A 20,761-nucleotide genomic window follows, 5' to 3' on the forward strand; every position below is an offset into this window, starting at 1 on the left:
AAATTGCACAAATTTACGTATTGTATGTTACTTGAGAATAACGAGATAAGTGCAAGATTTTTTTTTTTTTTAATTCTTCGATGGAGTTTTTTTGTTCAACAAAGAAATTGATTGTCAAGTTGAAGAATCTTGATGGATGAGTGATGATGCGCGCGCGAAAATGTAGGACGTTCTGCTTTGCAAACATCGCGTTGGCGGATTAATCAACTATAAATAATCCGCCAAATCGCTGATCTGCACACGGCAGATGCTGCTAGACGAGATGATTGTGCCGTGTGTGTGTGTGTGTATATGCGGCTATGTTGATACAATTTGTTCTCTCGGATTCCGAGATTATAATTGAATTTCATTGATTAAAAGAGGCTTACATAATTTAGATCTGCATTCATTTCGCTGCTGGCAATCAATCGTCTTTGGCGCGCTTCATCTCGCAAATTAACTGACATTCGAATCCGGTGCGGGTCAGTGAGTACACACACAGATGGATGGTAATGAAGGTTTTTTAGCACAAAAATCGATAAAATTCCCGCGGTGGAAGCTTGTCCTAAACTATTCGTCGTTACGAAACATTCGAATAATGAGAGTGTTGCGCAATGATCGCGAGCGGATATTCGCATTCCATTTCATTTGACGCGACACACACACACACTCAACATTCGGACAAAGCCAGGTCTCCAATGGCAAACAATAAAATTGCAGACAAAATCTGCACACAATATCAAGGTGTCTCACTGTTCAGCATCCTGTATCCGATTGGTCGAGTGCCTCATCGAATTCGGATGACTTCAATCGCGAGTACGCTCTTAACACGCTTAAATCAATTCTATTGAAATGTGACGAACTTGTGTTTCCGTGTCAAATATGAGAACTGTTCTTCGAGGACCTCGACATTTTTGTGTGAAATTACGCGGATTTATAACAAACTCTCTGAACGATTTATCTCTTTTAACGTCTAAAATTTTAATAATAACTTTATCACACACACATATATATATAGAGAGAGAGAGAAAGAGAGAGAGAGATCAATACTTTGATTAAATGTTACTTAGGAATATACAAACATTTTTTTTCTGCGTTCTACGAAAAAACATTACGCTGCTGAAAGTCATCGACTTCGTCATTATTCCGACTACGCCGCTGCTCGTCATCGCTGACCTTCTCTCTCTCTCTCTCTCTCTCTTTCTCGGACGAAGCCTCGGGCGTTGGAACGTTTCAGGAAGCAAGGTTGGATTGATAATCGTGAGAAAGATGAAAATGATCGTCGAATCAGCTGAGAGTCGAAATACTATTCTCGAACGAGAGACGGTCGCGCGGTGACGGCGCGCGTGTAGCTGTCGCTGTGTGCGCTCGCATGCGTGTGAGTTCGCACGAGAGACGGCGGTGAGAGGGAGGTAGGAGTGAAGGGGGAAAAGAGCGAGAGATTTCAATGCTGGGGCCATGTGACCGCCGTAACAGAAAAGAGGAGTCTCGGAGGTTCGACTACAGCGAGAAGAGGAAGAAGAGGAGAAGGTGGAGAAGAAAGACAGAAGGAGGGAAAGAAAGAAGTGAACCACCTCGGAGTAGATCGGGTAGAAAAAAGGTGAGAGATGAAGGAGGACCGAGAGAGAGAAAGAGAGAGAGAGAAAAGATCCAAATTCAACTGAACGAAGACAGACGGTTCAAGTGGAGGATGGCGCTTTGCTGAGACGGACAGATTCAGCGACAGGAATGCATACCGGAGTCGGCTAGAACGAAAGAGAAAGAGGAAAAGATGACGCGAAGAACGGAGGGAAGAGGAAAATGAGTGTCGAAAATGGGAAAAGATCGGAGCGAGCTGTGAAAGAAAGATGGAAGGAGCGCAGGAGAGGTCTCTCTCGGAGCGAGAGGAAAGATTCGAGACAGAAAGAGACTACTCGCGGTTGAACTGGTGAACAGTTGGAGGGGAAGAAAAGTAAGCAGAGAGTGGGAGAGAAAGAGAGGTAAGGCAGGAACGTGAGGCAGCTGGAAGGTGAGTGTCGAACGGGAGGGGGTTGTGGTGGAGAAGAAGGGGGTACACTGTAGAAGGAGAAGGACGGTACGCGACAGTACGTACATATGCCAGGAAAAAAGAGAAGAGACGAGGTGAGATAGAGAAGGAGAAAGAGAATTGGACAGGTAGACGACAGAGAGGGAGAAAAAGGAAGAGAGAGAGAGAGAGAGAGACCGAGAAGGGGGCACCGGCTTGGATCTCTCTCGGGGTAAAGCGAAGCCAACAAACTCACGTCAGTTCGAAGCCGGAGGGACGCCTGCCCTCCTCGTGTGCTCTGCGTTCGCTTCGTTACATATTCTTTTTTTTCTTCCTTTATTTTTTTTTTTCTCTTCCCGGCAAGTACACCAGCCATGGACCGGCCTAATCTTGAGCAAAGCGCAACTGGTGCTTTTGTTGGTGCGCGGTGAAAGAAAGAAAGAAAAAAAAAAAAGAAAAAAATGAAAACGAGCGCGGTTAATTCTTTCCGAGTGTGCTTTCGGTGTATTGTGCGTGACTGATAGAAGAGAGAATTCTCTCACGGGAGAGAGTGTTTCGTCGTTTATTACCACTATAAACTGACTGCTGGTGCTGTTCGCTCAGCTCACTGAGCTGATAACTCGTCAGGGTTGAAATTGAGTGTTTCGACGGGGCGTGAACCGGGGTGCAAATTAAAGGCGGTTATTGGAGTTGGGGGACACATATCTGTCCGCCAGCACGGCGGACCAAAACCGGTACGGAGCGTTCTCCATGCGATATAGCGCGCGCCGTTGCGCCGCCGCTGCCGTCGCCGCTGCTACAACCGCCGCTGCCACGAACTTCTCCTTCGTCGCATAACAGCCTTCGGAAGGTGCATACACCTCCTCCGTTGAGCTGCCGGTCGCAGTTGCGGCGTTCGTGCATCCCGAGCCCGAGCATCCCGTGCCTCGTGCGTCGCGTGACCGTGTATATACGTGCGCGTGTACCTGCGCGCCGGTGTGCGCCGGAGCTTTTGTATGTGTGTTTGTGCGTGCCTATGTGTGTCCGACAGTGTACGGCGTCTACAGGTGGAATGTGCCACCGAGCGCGGCGGCACACGGATGTAAGCCGCTAACGCGTAGAAACCAAACGAGAGACGAAGATAAGGTCGAAGACGGGTAAAGTGATCCACGAGGAGAGAACGGAAAGAAAGAGGGAAATTTCGGGAAAAAAGTCGCGGTGTGAGTGTTTATGTACGTGTGTGCGCAGGTATTCGGATAGCAGGAATTGTTGCGACGTGAGTGCAGACGTTCTGGAACGGTTGTTCGTGGTAAAAGTCGAGGAATCGATCGAGAGATCCTCAAAAAGAAAGTTCGAAGGTTGAGAAAACGGAGAAAATTTGACTCGCAGATTCGCGTGGGCGTAGAAACGGCGCGGGAACAAGCCACGCGCGCTTCCATTGTCGAGATATTCAAGCACTGGGAATAAAGAAAAAAAAAGAAAAGAAGATCGAACAAAATTGGTGTAAAATTCAAACAAGTAGAGGAGACAAAGGGGGGGAGAGAGAGAGAGAGAGAGAGAGAGAGAGTAGTTCGCGAAAAGAAGAGGGCGGTAAATATTTAACGACGTCGCGATCGGGGTGTGGTAAGAAGAGGCAGAAGATCGTGTGAGGAATGTAGAATCGTTCCGCGAAGGTCGAGGCAAGACTATAAGCGAATTGAAATTAAATGAGAAACAACAGGAGAAGATTAATTTGAAGAAAAGAATGTTACAAAAGAACGGGATATTAATAAGAATAGTTCAAAACAATTAACAAATAAAGAGAAGTTAAATAAAAGAATTCTAAGAAACAAAAAAAAAAAAAAAAAAAACAAGCGCGGACACAACAGATTCAAAGAACATGAAGAGTTTTTATTAGTTGGACTATTGGGAATTGTATAAAGAGAAGAGATCGACTAAGGTCGAAACAATCGGGAAAAACTAAGAAGGTCTCGGTGGTGTGTGCATTGAGATTCTTCGCCCGTCCAGCAGCTTCGTCGCAAGTCGCGCGAGCGTCCATGAGGTTTGAGCGAAGGACGAGTTGTTGAGAGGGCCACGCCATGAGAATCCTCAAAACGCTACACTGGTAGGTTTCCAACGGTGTGCGACACAATGACGACGCGCCACGAGTACTTTCACGATCGTTTCTGTATGTTAAATAAATATTCGCGACACACTATGCCGCGCGCGCACGCGCGCGCAAAATCGAGAATCATCATCCCGCGATCGCGCGAGAAACGAAATGCACAGCTGCGTATATTTGCTGCATGTTTCGATTCTCGAAACGAAGTGCCGCCAGACGCGAGACACACACATGCGAGTGAAAAAGAGCATTTATCATCTGGGACTTTTCATTTGTTTTATCCTATCGCTGGAAAATTTGAAAAGAAAAAAATGGCGTGGAAAATATTTTTTAGTTTCTGCCGCGGAAACTGATAAAAAGTCGAAGTCACGTACCCTNCCCTGTTTGTCTTTTTTTTTTTTTTTTTTTTTTTTTTTTTTTTTTGTCTTTTATGTAGCGCGACAGGTAATGAAATATACGACTACGAGAAAGGTCGCTTTCTACCTGCGGTCTTTTATCCTAAAACTCGCCTCTTTTGTTATTAAATTTCCAAAAAATATAAAAAAACACTGTTAACCATTTGTCATTTTTTTTCTCTTTTTTTTTTTTTTTGTAAAGATGAGAAATTTAAACGAAAATGGAATTTAGATCTGACGTAAACGACTTCTTTGATACATGCTTTATGTGACGCGCGTATCGAGACAAGTGACAGCTCGAAACTATGAATAAAAACTTGAAAATTAAATGGATTGACAAAACTTTGAACTTTTATAAATAAATACAATAAAAATCGTAACAATTATATAAATATAAGTAATTGTAACACAACGTTGATATTACGCAAATATAACGTGATAAAACCTTTTACATAAAAAAATCTTCTTACATTAACAAATTCTTACATTAAAAATAAACCAAAAAACTATAACATACATGTGTTCAAGTACACGTAAGATAGCCAAAAATAATTACAATGAGATAAATTCAGTTCTTTTAAAATTTTGAGACTTGTTATAACATAAGATATTTTATGACGATAGTTCAGAGAATAAATCCACTTTTAAAGCACACATGGAATTTTTTTGCATATACAACGCGCATGTGCTACATATATTTACTCATCCGATTTCGGAAGTGCGCTCGTGCACTTCCGAATGCATGGTGCGTGAAATATCGGCGGGTAATAAATTTCGACACAAAAACTCGTCAAAAGTTTTTTCACTTCCTAAACACACCTATAAGTTATATTATCGGGTTTAATCATAAATCACACCTACGTGATTTTCTCTACATTCCATTATTCCGAGCTATAGTTTCGTACGTAACGGGAAGGCGATACGTGTGTGTTCACGTATGCACGCTTGGAATGTCGTAACTCTAAATATTGATATTTAGCTTTATTGTTAGTGGTTACGCCAGGTTATATTATTCGCCATTGTTGTTGCACGGCAATAATCACGATACGATACGCGGGCGTGTAGGTATTTTGTGTACGCTCGAAACGCGTTACGCGATTGCGAGGAAAATGCGCGCATTTTCTCTGATTAATTAAAATTTTCGCGCGAAAAATCGCTCGATATCGCTGTTTGTGCGCGCCGCGCGCGTATTAAGCTATAAGGAACACACTTTTCAATGTAAGATTACAATACGCGTAACATTTAACGCGCCGGAAAACACACGCGCACGCATATCTGAAAACGCACGCGTTAATAGCGAGTTTGTGCATTTAATTTAAAAAAAAAAGAAACAATTTTTTTTTAACGAACGAGTTGCGCGAAATATAAAATGTGTATTTACAGCTTGTTAATTAAGAAGAGACCAATTTACACAAAGAGCACACAGGGAAGAGCGAAGGGATACTCCGCGGGGAGCGAGCATTAACGCGACGTATAGCGTATATAAATGCATTAAGCTCTCGTGTGAAATATAGCTACTTGATAACTTAATAGCGGCCTTGCTCGTTATCAAGTGCCACTTTATTATTTAGTAACACTCGGAAGATCCCCGTAATAACTACACATTATTACCATAGTTAGAGGGCATAAATACCGTCGAGTAAGATTGTCTATCGGTAGCCAATAATTTGCCGACTTGCGCGCGATGCGCAACAAAGTTGTTGCGCTGGATTCATGCTTCAGAGAGTTCACATTTCCTTTTTACAATTGCTTAAATTCTCTGGGAACGCAACAACAACAAAAATCCGTTTCCGCAATTTTAATTATTCCGAAGTAGCATTTTATTTTGCAAGCGAAACGTCGTTTGAGGAAAAAAAAATACTACTATTTTTTTTTTTCAATCGCGCACAAGTTTCTCAAATAAAACAAGTTATACAAACGAGATATAATTTGATGCAATAAACACGCGCGTTCGAAAACACAAGCGTAAATATACATATATATATATAATACATATAATGTAACGGTGTTAGACGCGTGTAAATTGAAATATTCGCTTTGTCTTGAGCTCTTGTATTATAAAATCACGTTGAGGATTTATCTATATCCGACTCTGGGAACGTCAAACGCGAATTCTCACGTGGAATTCGAAACAAGGGGAGATCACGTGTTTCCGTTCCTGACTGCAGCCCTGCTTATCCTGCCCGCCTCCGCAGGTATCGTTAAGCCAGGGACGGATATATTGAATGCATAGTATCTATATACCGTGAAAGCGGCAATGCAATATATATATATATATATATATATATATATATATATTTTCTCGCTCGCGTTCACGGAATTGTCTTTTCTATTTCAGAGACGAAAAATATCTATTCGATAATCTAAAAATACTCAAACGAGATTCACATCGCGCTTTAATTAAAATTTAATGGCTCGTATGTTTCCCAACCGCATCTATATTTAATGTCTTCTCAGTCATGTGGTTATTATGTTCCAAAGATATGAACATCGGATTCACATGTGTATACATAAGTTCGGATAAATCCGGTCTAATTTACCTCGTGTGTCTATAGTCCCGTTAAAGCTTCCCTAGCTTTAAGCCAAAGCTTTGCTAGTTGCTAGTTAGTCTAATAGCTTAGCCTGGCGGCAAGTTGAAATTGAATAGTGTGTCCATGAGAAGTTTAGGATTCTTGTTAAATACATCATCATCACGTGGAGTTAACGGAAATAAATTCTCTCTCTCTCTCTCTCTCTCTCTTTCCGCAATTTAAGATGATGCATACGCGTTTGATACAAAATTAATAACGTATAAATTCAGAGTATAATTCTTCAATTCCTCTGTTCTCGTTGTTCAACATTTTGTAACGTGTCACACATCTCGAGCGCTACACAAGTCTCGATTAAATGCGCAACAATCTGTAAAAGATTTTAAACGTGAGGAGCATGTTGATTAAAAGGCATCGGTATAGTGCCGCTGTATGTATGTATGTACGTATCCATCTCGGTGTAACTCGCGTTACATAATCGCGCGCATGGATTTCGCACGCGATTACACGAATAATTATTCGAGCCTTGAGCTCGCCTCGATCTTTCGTTAAATACGGGTAGTTACGTATGTGTGTGTGTGTGTGTGTGTGTGTACGCGCGCGCGCGCCGGTAATTTAGCAACTTGATTTCCGCACCGCGGTTAAACGATTGACGATTGAGAGCGTACAACGAGATCTCACGTCGGGCGTAATTACCGATAAGTGTTTCTACAAAAATAAATTGGATCCTCATCAAACGCGGAGATCAATATTTCTGATATTTCGCGACCTCTTAAGAGAGTCGAGCGACGCGTTTAATTATCGGTCTCTCTCGTCGCGTTTACATCGAGCGCGTTGAAAATCAAAACTCTCGCTCGAAAAGTGACGAATTTCTGATATCGCGATTGCCATTCGTTACACGCGCGATCGAAATTCCGGTGAATACCGGGCGATAACATTCATTCAGAAATTCGTTGTCTGTTCATATATGTGTGTGTTATAGTTTCAACGATCGTTGTGATTTGCAACGATCGTTTGTAATTTCGCGCGCTAATCCGAATGACTTACCGCCGCGCGTTGACACCGCTCGATGCAACGTGTTAAAAAAAAAAAAAAAAAAAATTGAATAAACGGCAGCTTTGTCGAATGTAACTGCACGTCGGTTCAGTGAGAAAACGATCGTACGATAAAAAAAACTTCAGGCATGAATGGAGAAATTAATTGGGAAAGCAAGAGTGACCTTTCGCAGGAGTCACGATTTGTACAGGGATGCAGCTTCGATATGATCGTTATATTAGACTCGCATTCCTCGCTTGTACGCTGTTTCGTCAGGATACTCGCGATACTTTCACCGTGTCTATATATATATATATATATATATATGTTCTACGTGCCACGAATTTTTCGACGCAATTACTGCAAATTAGCAACGTCCTCATAAATGTGATAAAAGTTGCCTTTGTGAAAAGCTACGTGTTCTCGGTACAATTAAATCTCGACATAATTTCATGTAAAAACGAGGCAAGGAAACAGAGTGGAAGTTCTGACGTGAAGAATTGCGCTGCGTGTCGCGCAGAGAAAAAGAACATTTTCTTCTCTCGCGGTAGAGAATATTGAAAATTTATAATATATAACACAACTGTCCGCGCGAATACTTTGGATTCACGAAACTTAACGGGAAAACTAACCGAAAAAAAGAAAAAAACTAACTTTTTAATTAGATTCTTCATCGTGAGTACTCGTTTCTTTTTAATGAGAAAGAAATGGTCGGCGAACGTACGTCGGCGATTGCAGTCTGTAAAACTTTAATTACTTACTTAAATATGTTCCGCGCGCGCGTACAATAGTTTTTTCTCTTCTTTTCTCTCCCGTTCGATCTTTCATGTAGCGTGCTGCAGCACAAAACGTGCTTGCTCTCCCGCACGAAACTATGTACATTTTTACGATGATTGTCGTTCTCGAGGAAAATGCCAGACGGAACATTTTTCCGAGGCGACGTAATCGACCCTTCGGGCACAAAACTGCACTTAATTCGGGACTCAAGACACATTCACAATTTTCAAGTTTTCTCGAACGAGTGATTCGAGATTGTTCCTGACCTCAGCGAATCTTCAAGAAATGCTTTCTCATTCTCCGTCCTTGCGTCCGTTCCCTTTAAAAGAGAATTCTCTCGAAAACCGTCAGTAGGTCGATCGATCTAGACGCAGGTTTGCGTTGAAGACAACGCACGTTGACCCGATCACGTTTTCTGTTACGATATACCCATCCACGTGAAAACAGACGCACGCGGCGCGCGTGCGATTCGCATTTACGCATTAACGAGATCGGTTAACTATTGGAAAGTACGATCCGAGCACGTTTCTAACGTGCGGAAAAAAAAAAGACGCGAGGTTTCGTGGCGAGAGATCCGGTCGGATGTTGCAGAAATTGGGTCTCGCTTGCTTCTTGGATATTTAATCGCCGCCGTAAATACGTCAATTAACATTTAGAAGACGGAATAAAAAAGAGATTACTTCCTGAATTTAGAAACCTGATAAAAAAGAAAACTGTTTCTATAGAGAACTCGAGAGAAGTTTATATGCGGGAACTTTATGCGAGAAAAAAATATATTTATCTTTTATAAAATCAAAGTGCTTTTTTGTGTGTGAATATTGAAAAAACTTATATCTCGACTATTTACTTATTAAATTACCTTAAAAAAAAAAAAAAAAAATGACTCTGCCGATGGTTCATTTTCTTTTTTAAATCATCGCGCGCGAGCATTATCTGTGAAGAACCTCATTAAAGCGTGTTCTGAAAGACGACTCCAATGAAAACGCGGGGCATCATTTAAACTTAAGCGTACACGAATATTGAATCACGCCACCGTATTTCCTATCGTCTTTGTTCGCAATTTCCATTGTCTCTTTCTTCGTTCGTTCTACGAATCTACGCGCTTATTTTGCGTAAGGACCGACGAGTGTAATAGCGTTTCTGTGTTGAATACGCTACGCCCGGTGTAACCAGATCTGCGAAAAGGTTCATTTGGTCTCGGGTATGGTCGGGTCATGTCTTTGTCAAGCAAATCTAATTTCCGATATCTTGTGTTGTGCCTCAATGTAAAGCAAAAGCATGCGTGAGTGAAAATTATTGTGCTAGATATTCGATAGCTATCGAACTGGAAGACTCCATATATATATGTATATATATATATTTACAAGTCAGATTTCTCTTCTCTAGATTGAGAATCTTTAAAAACATCAGTTCTTTTTTAATTTATATTTCAATATTTATACAAATACTGGTATAAATTCATAAAAATATCGTTTATTTGGTTAGAAGAGAAAAAAGATTAAAGATACAAGATTAAGCCTAAAAACTGTATGTTTAAAATAATCTTGTAGAAGAGATGAACATAGATATAACTATATTTTTTTTTAATCATAGGAGTATTTTACTTCTTATTTACTTAAACTTTATTACAGAATACGCGCTATTTTAGATCGTATATCTATTAAAAATTGCAATTTATATATAAAAAAAAATACGGCGCACTAAATTTCTATTTTATTATTCATTCAATATACCGAAAAGTATTAATTTGCAAATATAAGTGCTTTAACACGCACATGCAAATTTTAACTTGAAAATTTTAACAAATTTAATTGTAACAATCGTGCGCGCTTATTATGCAAATGTAGCAATTTGTTTGTAAATAATTATTGTATTATCGTTGTAACGCAATGCAAATCATTTAATGAAATTTAAATGCGTTTTGTATGTTTATCATCTAAACTTGTACTGGGTGTTCAATCAATGTATATACGTTACATACGTTGTGTTAATAATATATGTATATTGCTGTTACATGAAACTTTGCGTTTTATCGGGGCGATATTGAAATTTACATTTAAACATGATACGAATTTCGTGAATCTTTCGTGTGTAGTTGTTCATTTTATCAAATTTCTTCTAATTCACACAAGATTTATATTTATAGCGTTTCACATGTGTTTATAAGGAAGAATTATAACATTTCAACACACACATTAATTTCTCGACTATACGAGATTTATCGACAGGATTTTCAGATAGCTCGTAAGCTATTTTTGTCAAAGCAATATCTTATAAAGGAAAAAAACCGTCACGATCTATTTCGAGCGATTGATGAAAAAAGCGACGATTGACAAGCAACATTGGGGCACATATATTTTAGGTTTTCTTGAAAGTAACCTTTTTGGTTTGTGCAGTCGGCATGCGCATATTCCGGAGACTTCTCGCGCGATTGAACGGCTACGAGATTCCAACATTCGTTTGAAACATCATATAACGTTGATATCGAAAGTCGTAATATAGGTATATGGCGGCTGAATTTATTTCCACTTGAGCACCGTCGTCACGTTCGGCGAAATCTAAAAATGTGAAAGGAAGAAATATTCGAGATATTGCTGAGATAGAGACGTGGAATTTTCTGTTATTGATAGAGAATTGTATTTTTGTGTTTTATCATTTTTCACACAAACTCAATAAATTTCGACTGCGAGACAATGTTACGTTGTGCGATGATGTAATTGCCACTCGTTTATTTTCACAATGCTGATAAATTTAAATAAAAAATATCAATAATATCGCGCTTTAACATCATTACTATTATTATTATCGTGTCATTATCGTTATAATTATTATATAATATCAATTTATTGCTCGCGATAAGAACCACCAATGCAGGTGAATCATGTGCCGCAATCACAGAGTTTATCTCATCTTTCCTTATATTGACTTACTTTCTATCGCGAACGTGACCTTGTCTTAATAATACGTTGTCGTAGGTGCTGCACAGTCAACATTGAATTAGTTTGCGCCTCAAAGCTGTCTAATTATATCCGTAAATGCATACCGTAACGCGTGCACGTAACAGCCGGGCAATTTACTTCAAGTTGCGTGTAAAGAAATGTGTGTCGATATCTATCTCTGGTTATCCTTCACTTAATTTCTTCTGCCTTTAAAATAGTTACTTGTCTTTAACAGTTACTTGTCTTGTTTGTCAAAAACAGTTTAACATTTAAAAGTAAAGAAGTTTGAGTTTACTCCTTTGGTTTTTTTTCGCGCACAGATCGCAACCTCACACACGCATTGCGTTACGTTAACAGACGAGAGATATCTCGAACAACAACAAGCAGAAGAAGGAGCGGTAACGCACGTTGATGATTAACATAGGATTTCTTCTCTCTTGTTTTAGGTCCCGAAGGCGTAGCAATAGTGGCGTGACAGACATACACTCTCAGCAGCAGCAGCAATTGCAGCTGCAAGAGAACAACAACAGCAGCTCGCGCGACGCGAAGAAGCCGCAGGAGGGACTGGGGCCCGATGAGATGTGGGCCCCTGGCGCCCTGGGCCATCATCGGGAGCTACCTGTTGATGTGCCCGACACTCTATTACAGAAGGCCTATCCCAACAAGGTAAAGCACTGCTCTTCCGAATATAGGAACGGGCTACAGCATCGTCCCCGTAGCGCTAGCGACCTCGACCTTTCCCTAAACCTTAAAAACGAGATCCTTAAGACGCGCACCATCGCGGACGCACGCGTTAAACACTTATCGAACGATCACACGCACGACGACACCGCTGCCAGGACAATCAACGCTCGCAACGGTCTTCAGCCGTCCGTGCTGACGATCCAGCTAAATATGGGGGACGAGAAGGAGGAGGTGAAAAGCAAGGAATCGTGGCTTGACAAGTACCAAGACAGTCCGACCAAGACCGAATCGCTGAATTTGAAAAGCAATTTCAAGGTATTCGGAGAGGATGAGAACGCCGACACAGACGCGCAGAAAGAGTCCAGTGTCGACGTCGAGGATGATTATCCTTTCGCCAAAGAGGATTATCCCACTATGTTAAAAACTTGCAGTGACGATTCCGCGAGTCCGAGAAGCTCGTCGGGCAGATCGGACAGCACCGCGCCCCTCGATACCAGTCTGATGCTCAGGGGACACAGTAAAAATCACAAAGACTCTCCGATTTACGATGTTCGAAGAATAGACCTCGGTTCTCCGTGTAGATCAGTTGTACCCGACATCAAAGTTGCTCCGCTCTTCGGCCGTAATCGAGACGCGACGTCCTTCGACAATCCAGCTTACGGACTGACAGACCTGCAAGATCTTCAAGGACTCTTGCGATCCGACGAGGTCACGGACTTGACCCGATTGATAGACGAGCAATGTTCAATTTCGAGAATACCCAAGGATCAAGATAAAGTCTCGCCTGTCTGTGCCAAGGACCAGCAGACTCTGGAGTCTCTGCAAACGGAGTCACCGAGCAAGACCGGCAAGACGCCGAAACGCCGGCCGCACGACGATCGCGCCAAATTGAAAGCGAAAACGCGCAGTCTCGATATCGAGGCTCTGATAAGGGCCAGTTCGACGGACGATCTGCTCGGCATCGAGCTGAACGATCTCTCCTCCTCGTCCTCCTCGTCCCGGCAACGGCCAAAGAAGAAACGACACGAACAGATCTCCAGCGGCTACTCCACGCTGAAAAGTGAAGCTTCTGGCGATCTCGAGCACAACGCCGATCGTAGTTTCCTCGTAGTGGGCGGCAGGTCTTACCGCGAAGTGGCCGTCGACTGTCCGCCGGATTTTGTACCGGTCACCAAGTGCCACCCGGTATACCCGCCGCCCAATAAAACCCCCGCTAACAGCAAGCACAACACCCTCGAGCCAAAGCGCGATCGCGTCGATTGCGCGACCGTCGCCAACGAGGGGAATGCGTGCGCGACAACGACAGCCACGACAACCACGACGAGTACGCTCGTAGCCTCCCTCTGCCAATCCCCGAACGATAATAGCTTGACGAAGCTGTCTAGTACGGACGGTAGCTCTAGAGAGACCGCGGTCGCGCGCACGATAGACCGTAAGCACAACGATAAGAAGGTAAGGTCCAGAGTCAAGAGCTTGATACTCGACGGCTTGAACTCTATCACGCAGCACGCTGAGCACAGCAAACCGCTTCCCGCTTCCGTCACGCGTCGCTCTAACGCAGCTTCATTGGCACAGCTTTGCACTCACGCACCCGTTGTTGGGTACACGGACCCGGCCGAGTTGTCACAAACTTCCCAGACTGCCTCGAGCTCGTCCGACGATCGCGAGGGCGGCAAACTTTATTACGACAATTTCTATTTCGAGCAGTTTTTCGAAAACACGAAAAATTCGTTGTCCACGCTTCGGGAGGAACTTCCCGAAAATTGGCGAGATCCCTCGCTCGCGAAAGACTCGAACGATCGAATCTCGATCGTTTCCAAGGAAACGATCGACAACGTTGCGTGCTGCTCACACGCTTCCGTTTCTGACGCCGAACTTCTCGCGAATTCCTCGAAAAATCTTCCCGTTTTGCAAACAAAATCCGAGAACGGTATTTCTCTCTGTCCAAACGAGATCGGCGAGCGGAATGTTTCGTCATCCAAAGACGATGACATTTGCCGCAAACAACTCGCTGATAACGATCACGACGAATTGTCCTTCGTCCAAGAGGCGAATCAGAATTCTCGGAATTCCTTGCGCGAATCTTCCGCGAAATTGCGTGCCGTGCGTCATTCGCTCGACGACACGCGCGATCCGAACGATTTCTGTTCATCGCGAAACGATGAGCGGCGCGACTACAATGTCGACCGCTCGGCCGACCTGCCGAGTCGGCAAAATCAAAAAAATTTGAAGTTATCGTTCAAGTACAAACTCTCCAGATTGCTGAACGGCCGCGTTTCGCTCGTGTTACATAACAGGAATACCGCGATGAAATTCCGCGCCGGTCGTCGGTCGTTATCGAAGAGCTTGTCCGATCTCTCGAATTTAATCGACAATCAGACCGAAATTTCCAAAATCCCATTTTCGACTTGTCTTGTCTCGCGAATCGCATCCTTGCGTCGATGGAATCGGGAATATCCTTCGACGATATTCCACGAAGGGTTTACGAAGCAAAGCGCACGGATATCACCAACGCACGTTGTGGAGAATCGCTCGTGCGAATCGCAGCACATCGAAGCAGTCGAACATCAGGTAAAACCGCAACAGACTTTGCCAAACTTGCTACTCGGAGTACTTCCGACCAACGAACAATTCGAACAGCTGTTCTTGTGCTTCGGAAATTTCAATTGCGCGCAGAAAGGGAGGAGGGGAAGAATCTTCGATACGGAAACGGCGTCATTTCGACGTCGCTTCGAGCGAATCGCACGGAGTTGTAAAACCCCCGGTTTTGCAATCTCTTATTATATTATTTGCAAACACACACGAAAAAAAAAGCACAAAAACAACCGTTCGGTTATTTTCTTTCTAAGTAGAAAGTATGCGTAGAGAAATATGAGGGATTTCTTAAGTTGGAATTTCAACACTTCCGACACTTCGGATAAAACCGTCAACACAGCATGGGTAAAGTAGACGCGAACTATGCACGAACGGATCTTACGAAGTAACGTGTCTATCAGCCTAATGATGCCGATAACGTAATGGTAGAAACTGTGTAATAATGTTAAACCACGTGTATGACACGAGTTTTGTAATGTCGAACGAAAGGCGCGCTGTGTGAGCCATTCAAAAAATTCATTTCAAAAAATTCGAAAACAAAAAAATATAGGACAAAAGACCCAATTACCGTCACCTGAACGATGAACTCTATGACGTCGTTGCTATTGTTTTTATTATTTATTTATCAAAAACGTGTGTTTTTCTTCTCATCTGTTATTATTCGGGGTCTCTAATATAAGAAAAAAAAAATAATACGTCTCTCAAAAAATCTCTATTTTCGTGTATAAATTCAACAATTAAAAAAGAACGATGTGGAAGCTGTTACTGTCACTCCTAAAATGTAGTTGACCTAATTAGTGGCACCCTAGTTTAAAGAGGGAGAAGGAGGTTTACATTGCATATATGTAACAAGATATGAAAAACAAAAAAAAAAAAAAAAAATTTTTCGTTTTTTAGTATTTTAAATAAAATAGCTTAGAATGTGTAATTGGGTCTTTTACCTATATATACCGTCACGGACCCAGTTTTTGATCAGTTTGTTAAAAAAAATATTATAGTAAGGTTTTTGGTCATTAAAATTAATCCGACAGGACGTACATAGATGTCGGAATAATTAATTATCACGCCAAAACTTTTTTCGGAAACTAATTTTTATGATCAAAACTTTACTGTAATACGTTTTTAACAACTGATTAAAAATTGGGTACTGATCAAAAACTGAATCCATGACGGTATATATATATATTTTTTATTTTTTCGAATTTTTTTGATTGATTTGTGAATGATTCATATATACTCGACGTTTATAAGCTCTGTTGGCTTTCGACATCACAAAACGTAAACGGAAATGTATTGAAGTCTTGGAAAGATCACACTTCAACGTGCGTCTTTTTATAGATATTTATGGATTTCGAGATAGACATTTTACTTCTACTTGATGTCGAGACACGCTTTCTTGCATGCGTCTCTCGCTCTCTCGCTTTTCTTGCGTCAAGCTTGCTCTTTTTTCCTCTTTCTCTCTCTCTCTATCTCTCTCTCTCTCCTCTTATCCTTCGTCACTTCCTCGTACGGTTCTGCGAAGTATTTCTCGATTCGATTGAAGTGCGAAAAGTTTGGAAGTGATAAAAGAAAAAAAAAAGAATGAAACAGTAACGCACAGATGATTAAAAAAAAAGTAGTAGTTCGCGCGACACTGCGGACATGTGGGACTATTAATGCGAGCTGTTTGGAATGGATTTTTTAGGCCGGTCTCAACGGGGTCAAGCCGCCCATTCCGAGTCGCGAGCAGAAGAGAGCGCCCGCTCGACCGCCGAAAGATAATCTACGTTTGTCCACGCAGAACAACAATGTCGAGACGAGCGATAATGCGAACGTCACCGAACAACAACCGACCCCGCAGCAGCTTCACTCTATCAGGAAATATCAGGTGAGAAAGAATATTATGTAATATTCCTGTGTTTTTGAGACCTCGTGTATATTTCTGCCGAATCACGTAAGCACGCACGCGTGATAAGAATGTACAAAAGCGACGCGAACGAAAACTTGGAATTTTGCCTCGAAATCGAATCGCGGAGAACACGAGTGGAATGTGAGTTCCCCGCGCGGGAAAGCGAAGCGAAAACAATTGTCGAGATCGAAATCTTGATAGGTGCGCAGCCTAATTAGCGCTCAAACTTTACAAATCATATTATTTGAAAATGATAACATTTACGAAGGTATTCAGAATTTAAATTGATCCGTGAACGCTTTCTATATAGAAGAAAGAAAAAAAGTTACAGTCAACACAATATATTTGCACATACTTGAAGAAAGATTGGCGCAAGTTACAGCTCAGTATCTATTCTCGTAAAATACAGGACACTTCTCTCTCTCTCGACGATTTCGTCACGGCGCGGCGGCGTAAATGCGTCTTTTATTTTCAAGCTTACGATTGTACGTTGTAACGATCGTCGGATTAGATCGTCTTAACGAGCGATCCGGGCGAAAAGTCGAGAGATTTCGTGGATAATCGTAAATGTGAGAGGAGAAGAAAACGGCGCGCGAAGGATAATAGCGATTACGCAAACGCGCGCGATAAATGATTTGCCGATCGTTATTTGAGAGAATGCAGAATTCATCTCGCTATACTCACGTGCGCGCATTTGCGCGCAGGAAATTGCGAGCTGATGACAATGGTTGTGTTATTATTATCGAAGCACTCGTCGTCGCGCGCGGATGCTGTTTCCGAAATTTCCTAACGCGCGAGAAAACCTGCTGGCGACGTAGGTTGTTGATTGATAAATGAATATATAGTCGACCTTGTGTGAGTGAAAATTAATTCGGCGCATCGATGTAAGCGTTAATGAGCGCGCGCGCGCGCGCGCGCATCTCGGAATTATTAAACGAATGTCAAACGGCGTGGAATATTTTATTTTATTTTCCGTTGCGACACACGTTGCGCCGTAAAATTTATTTGATTTCCGGAAAAATACACGCGTATTATATAATAATAATATAAAAATGTCATCGACAAAGAACGAAATCAGAAACGCGTCGATGCATAAATAACTGTAAAGAGCGTGCGCGCTCTTGATTTGTTTTTAATATCACAGAATTCATTAATTCGTCCGTGATAAGTGGTGCTTCGCGATAAGATAAGCGTTTCTTTCGTTATTGGTGTGTATTGGCTTTTCCGAAATGCCTTTCATTGAATTCTTAATGTGAAAATCAAACGAGCGTCATGCGCTTGAATCGTGTGGATAAGATCTCTGGAAAAAAAAGCTCGTGGTTCGAGTGTATCCGCTTGAAATTCATGCAATCTCGGTATCTGTAAGTGTGAGAAATGCCAGAACAGCTCCCTCCCTCCTCTCCTCCCCTTACGTGACTGGCGTCGTCGTGGAGCCCGCATGAGTATGTTTATCTTATGGAATCCTCACACCACCGCGGCTCTTACCTGCCTTAAGTCAAGTGTGGTCTGGAATGTAAAGAACCTCCACAATAGTCTAAGATTACACGCCTGGAGTGTAACGTTACGAAGTTTCGATAGGTGTAGACGCAGGGTGACGCCGCAGGCTCCGCATGCTGCATTCAGATCTGTTTCTCTTCTTCGTTTTTTTTTTTTTTTTTTTTTTTTTTTTTTGTCCGGCTCATATCCCTGACCTCAGTTTCTTGATCTGCCTCAAGCGAAGCCACCCTTTGCCAGATCCTCAATTCGACTTGCGGCGGTTCTAATGTCTCGAAACACGCGACAGCAGGTGCTGCTCCCAAATTAGGATATATTCAAAAAGTCCCTTTTTTTTATTTTTATTTTTAGTCTCTATTACATGTTCATTAGTCACAACATATTAATCTATCTGTAAAGTTTTTAATTTTACATTTTACATTTATTTTTGTTTAATTGCCTATTTATGTACAATTATTTTTTTATGACTCTTAACTGCGTAGTTTCGTAACTTTATCTTTTTAATTCGATTTGTTGATGTAAAAATATTGTCTATGATATTTTTAGTACTTCCAAATTGTTTACTGTTTATTTATTTTTATTGTGACAATATTTCCACCATTGTGTATTTTGGTCATTTTATGAACAAGATTAAAAATATATTCGAAACGTGTTCGGGGAATCTATTTGTTTATTTACTTATAAACCGCACTCTTCTGTATTGTCTTTTGTATATGTATACGTTGCATTTCATCAACATGTACATGTGAAAATTTTGAAACCCATTTTAACCTTTGCGGTGTCGTCTAGCGACATTGTGAGACAGACCAAGCTCAAGTTCCGCAGGAAACCTTATGTCCACTGTCGCGGTAAACAGGGCTTCACTGAGATATTTCTATCCTTACACAACATAGCTCCGCACAAGGTGAAAAGAAAACTTTGCGTTCATTATATACCTAAAATGAAAATTACGAATATCTTCTTGCCGGCTGCAGTATATATTCTTTATCGTCGGCTGCGCGTGACTGTTATAGCAATTTTACGGCGACAAAACACACGACGAGTCTCGGCTAACGCCGACCTTTATCAACTGACGCCGGTGGGCGTATAGATCACAAATCACAGAATAACGTTGTCGATACAGCGTGGCAAATTTGTGCAATTTGATCACAAGTAGGACTCACTGAGAGAGAAATAAGTTTCAGAAATTAGATTCTTAATTTCTGTGTTAATATATGTTTATATATATATATATATAATATTTACTAGATCGAGATGTTTATATACGCGTATAGATGAAATTCAGATTATCATATCGAGAAAGTTTGCTAAAATTTAAAAACACAAAGTTTTAGCATCTTATTTGTTGAATAGATTCTGTTAACATATATATATATATTTAAATACAACAAATACTTTTAAAATAAACAAGAACTTTTAAAATAAAAAAAGTAGAAATATTCTTCTGCAACTACCGAATTTCAAAATTGGTGCAAATGATAGGGGAGAATTTTTTTTGTATAAAAATAAATGAAATATTGAAAAATAGACGTCGCCAAAGATATTTTTATATAACGGAAGCGCCGTTTTGTACGTGGAAATGTCACGTATCAGATTGATAATAAAAATTTGTAATGCGTGACACAGATTGTGGCATCAGATTTAGTTGAGACTAGGAACTAAAAGTATACTATTCTTCCTAATATAAACTGCCTCGGAATAACTAATGAGCATACGTATTCGCGAGGGCATTTGATCGATTTTTAAGCTTGATATCGTTCAAGGCCTCTCTTTATTTTTATGCGAGCTTCAATCGTACAAAAGTAGCGCGTATGTGTTTCTCGTCAGAATTTAAAGAATTATTCTCTTTGTGAAATTTGACTTTCTGTCGAATTGTTTTGTGTTTTAACTCACAACTGAATTATTTATCGATTACGTACTATTGTAGGACCAGCTACGGAAACGAAAAGAAGAGGAGGAAAAGCAAGAAATACTCAGCCGTTCTCTACGTGGTTCTAAAAAGCTCCAAGCTTTGGAAAGCCACGCGACGAGTCTCGCCGGCCAAGAGAATCTTGCCTATGCACAGGATGAGGTGACCACCGGTGTAAATCGAGTCGCGCACGGCACTCCTAGTATAGTACAAGAGGTAGAGGAACCCCCCAGGCCTCTCAGTAAGTGGCTTTTTTTTTTATTTTTTGACAACTTTGCATACCTGCAGTTCTTCTAAAATCTTTTGAACTAAAAAAAATAGTACAATATTGTTCAAAAAAATACGCATACGAGCAACAATCTCTTTTACTTGTTGATATTTAACAATTTATTATGTAAATGCAATCATATAAATTTAAATATATAAATTTATTACAGACAATAAATATATTAT

The 20,761-nt window shown here is 41.2% G+C and overlaps 1 protein-coding gene across 7 annotated transcripts in view; it reads left to right on the top strand.

Annotated features, from left to right (window-relative positions):
• The window catches only part of LOC109857514 (MAGUK p55 subfamily member 5-A), a 70,570-nt gene that overhangs the window by 43,320 nt on the left and 6,489 nt on the right, over nt 1–20,761 (top strand). For 5 of the 7 annotated variants that reach the window (XM_020433863.1, XM_020433864.1, XM_020433865.1 and 2 more), the window contains 3 exons: nt 12,185–13,874; nt 16,702–16,884; nt 20,327–20,549. In XM_020433863.1, coding sequence (XP_020289452.1) covers nt 12,185–13,874; nt 16,702–16,884; nt 20,327–20,549 — 2,096 coding nt within the window. Of the gene's footprint in view, nt 1–2,922; nt 4,068–12,184; nt 13,875–16,701; nt 16,885–20,326; nt 20,550–20,761 lie in introns of those variants that run through there. The other 2 variants (XM_020433869.1, XM_020433870.1) reach the window with 2 other exon arrangements.

Source organism: Pseudomyrmex gracilis, unplaced genomic scaffold (genome assembly GCF_002006095.1).
Source record: "Pseudomyrmex gracilis isolate BER0280 unplaced genomic scaffold, ASM200609v1 scaffold_162, whole genome shotgun sequence".
NCBI classification, from domain to species: domain Eukaryota; kingdom Metazoa; phylum Arthropoda; class Insecta; order Hymenoptera; family Formicidae; genus Pseudomyrmex; species Pseudomyrmex gracilis.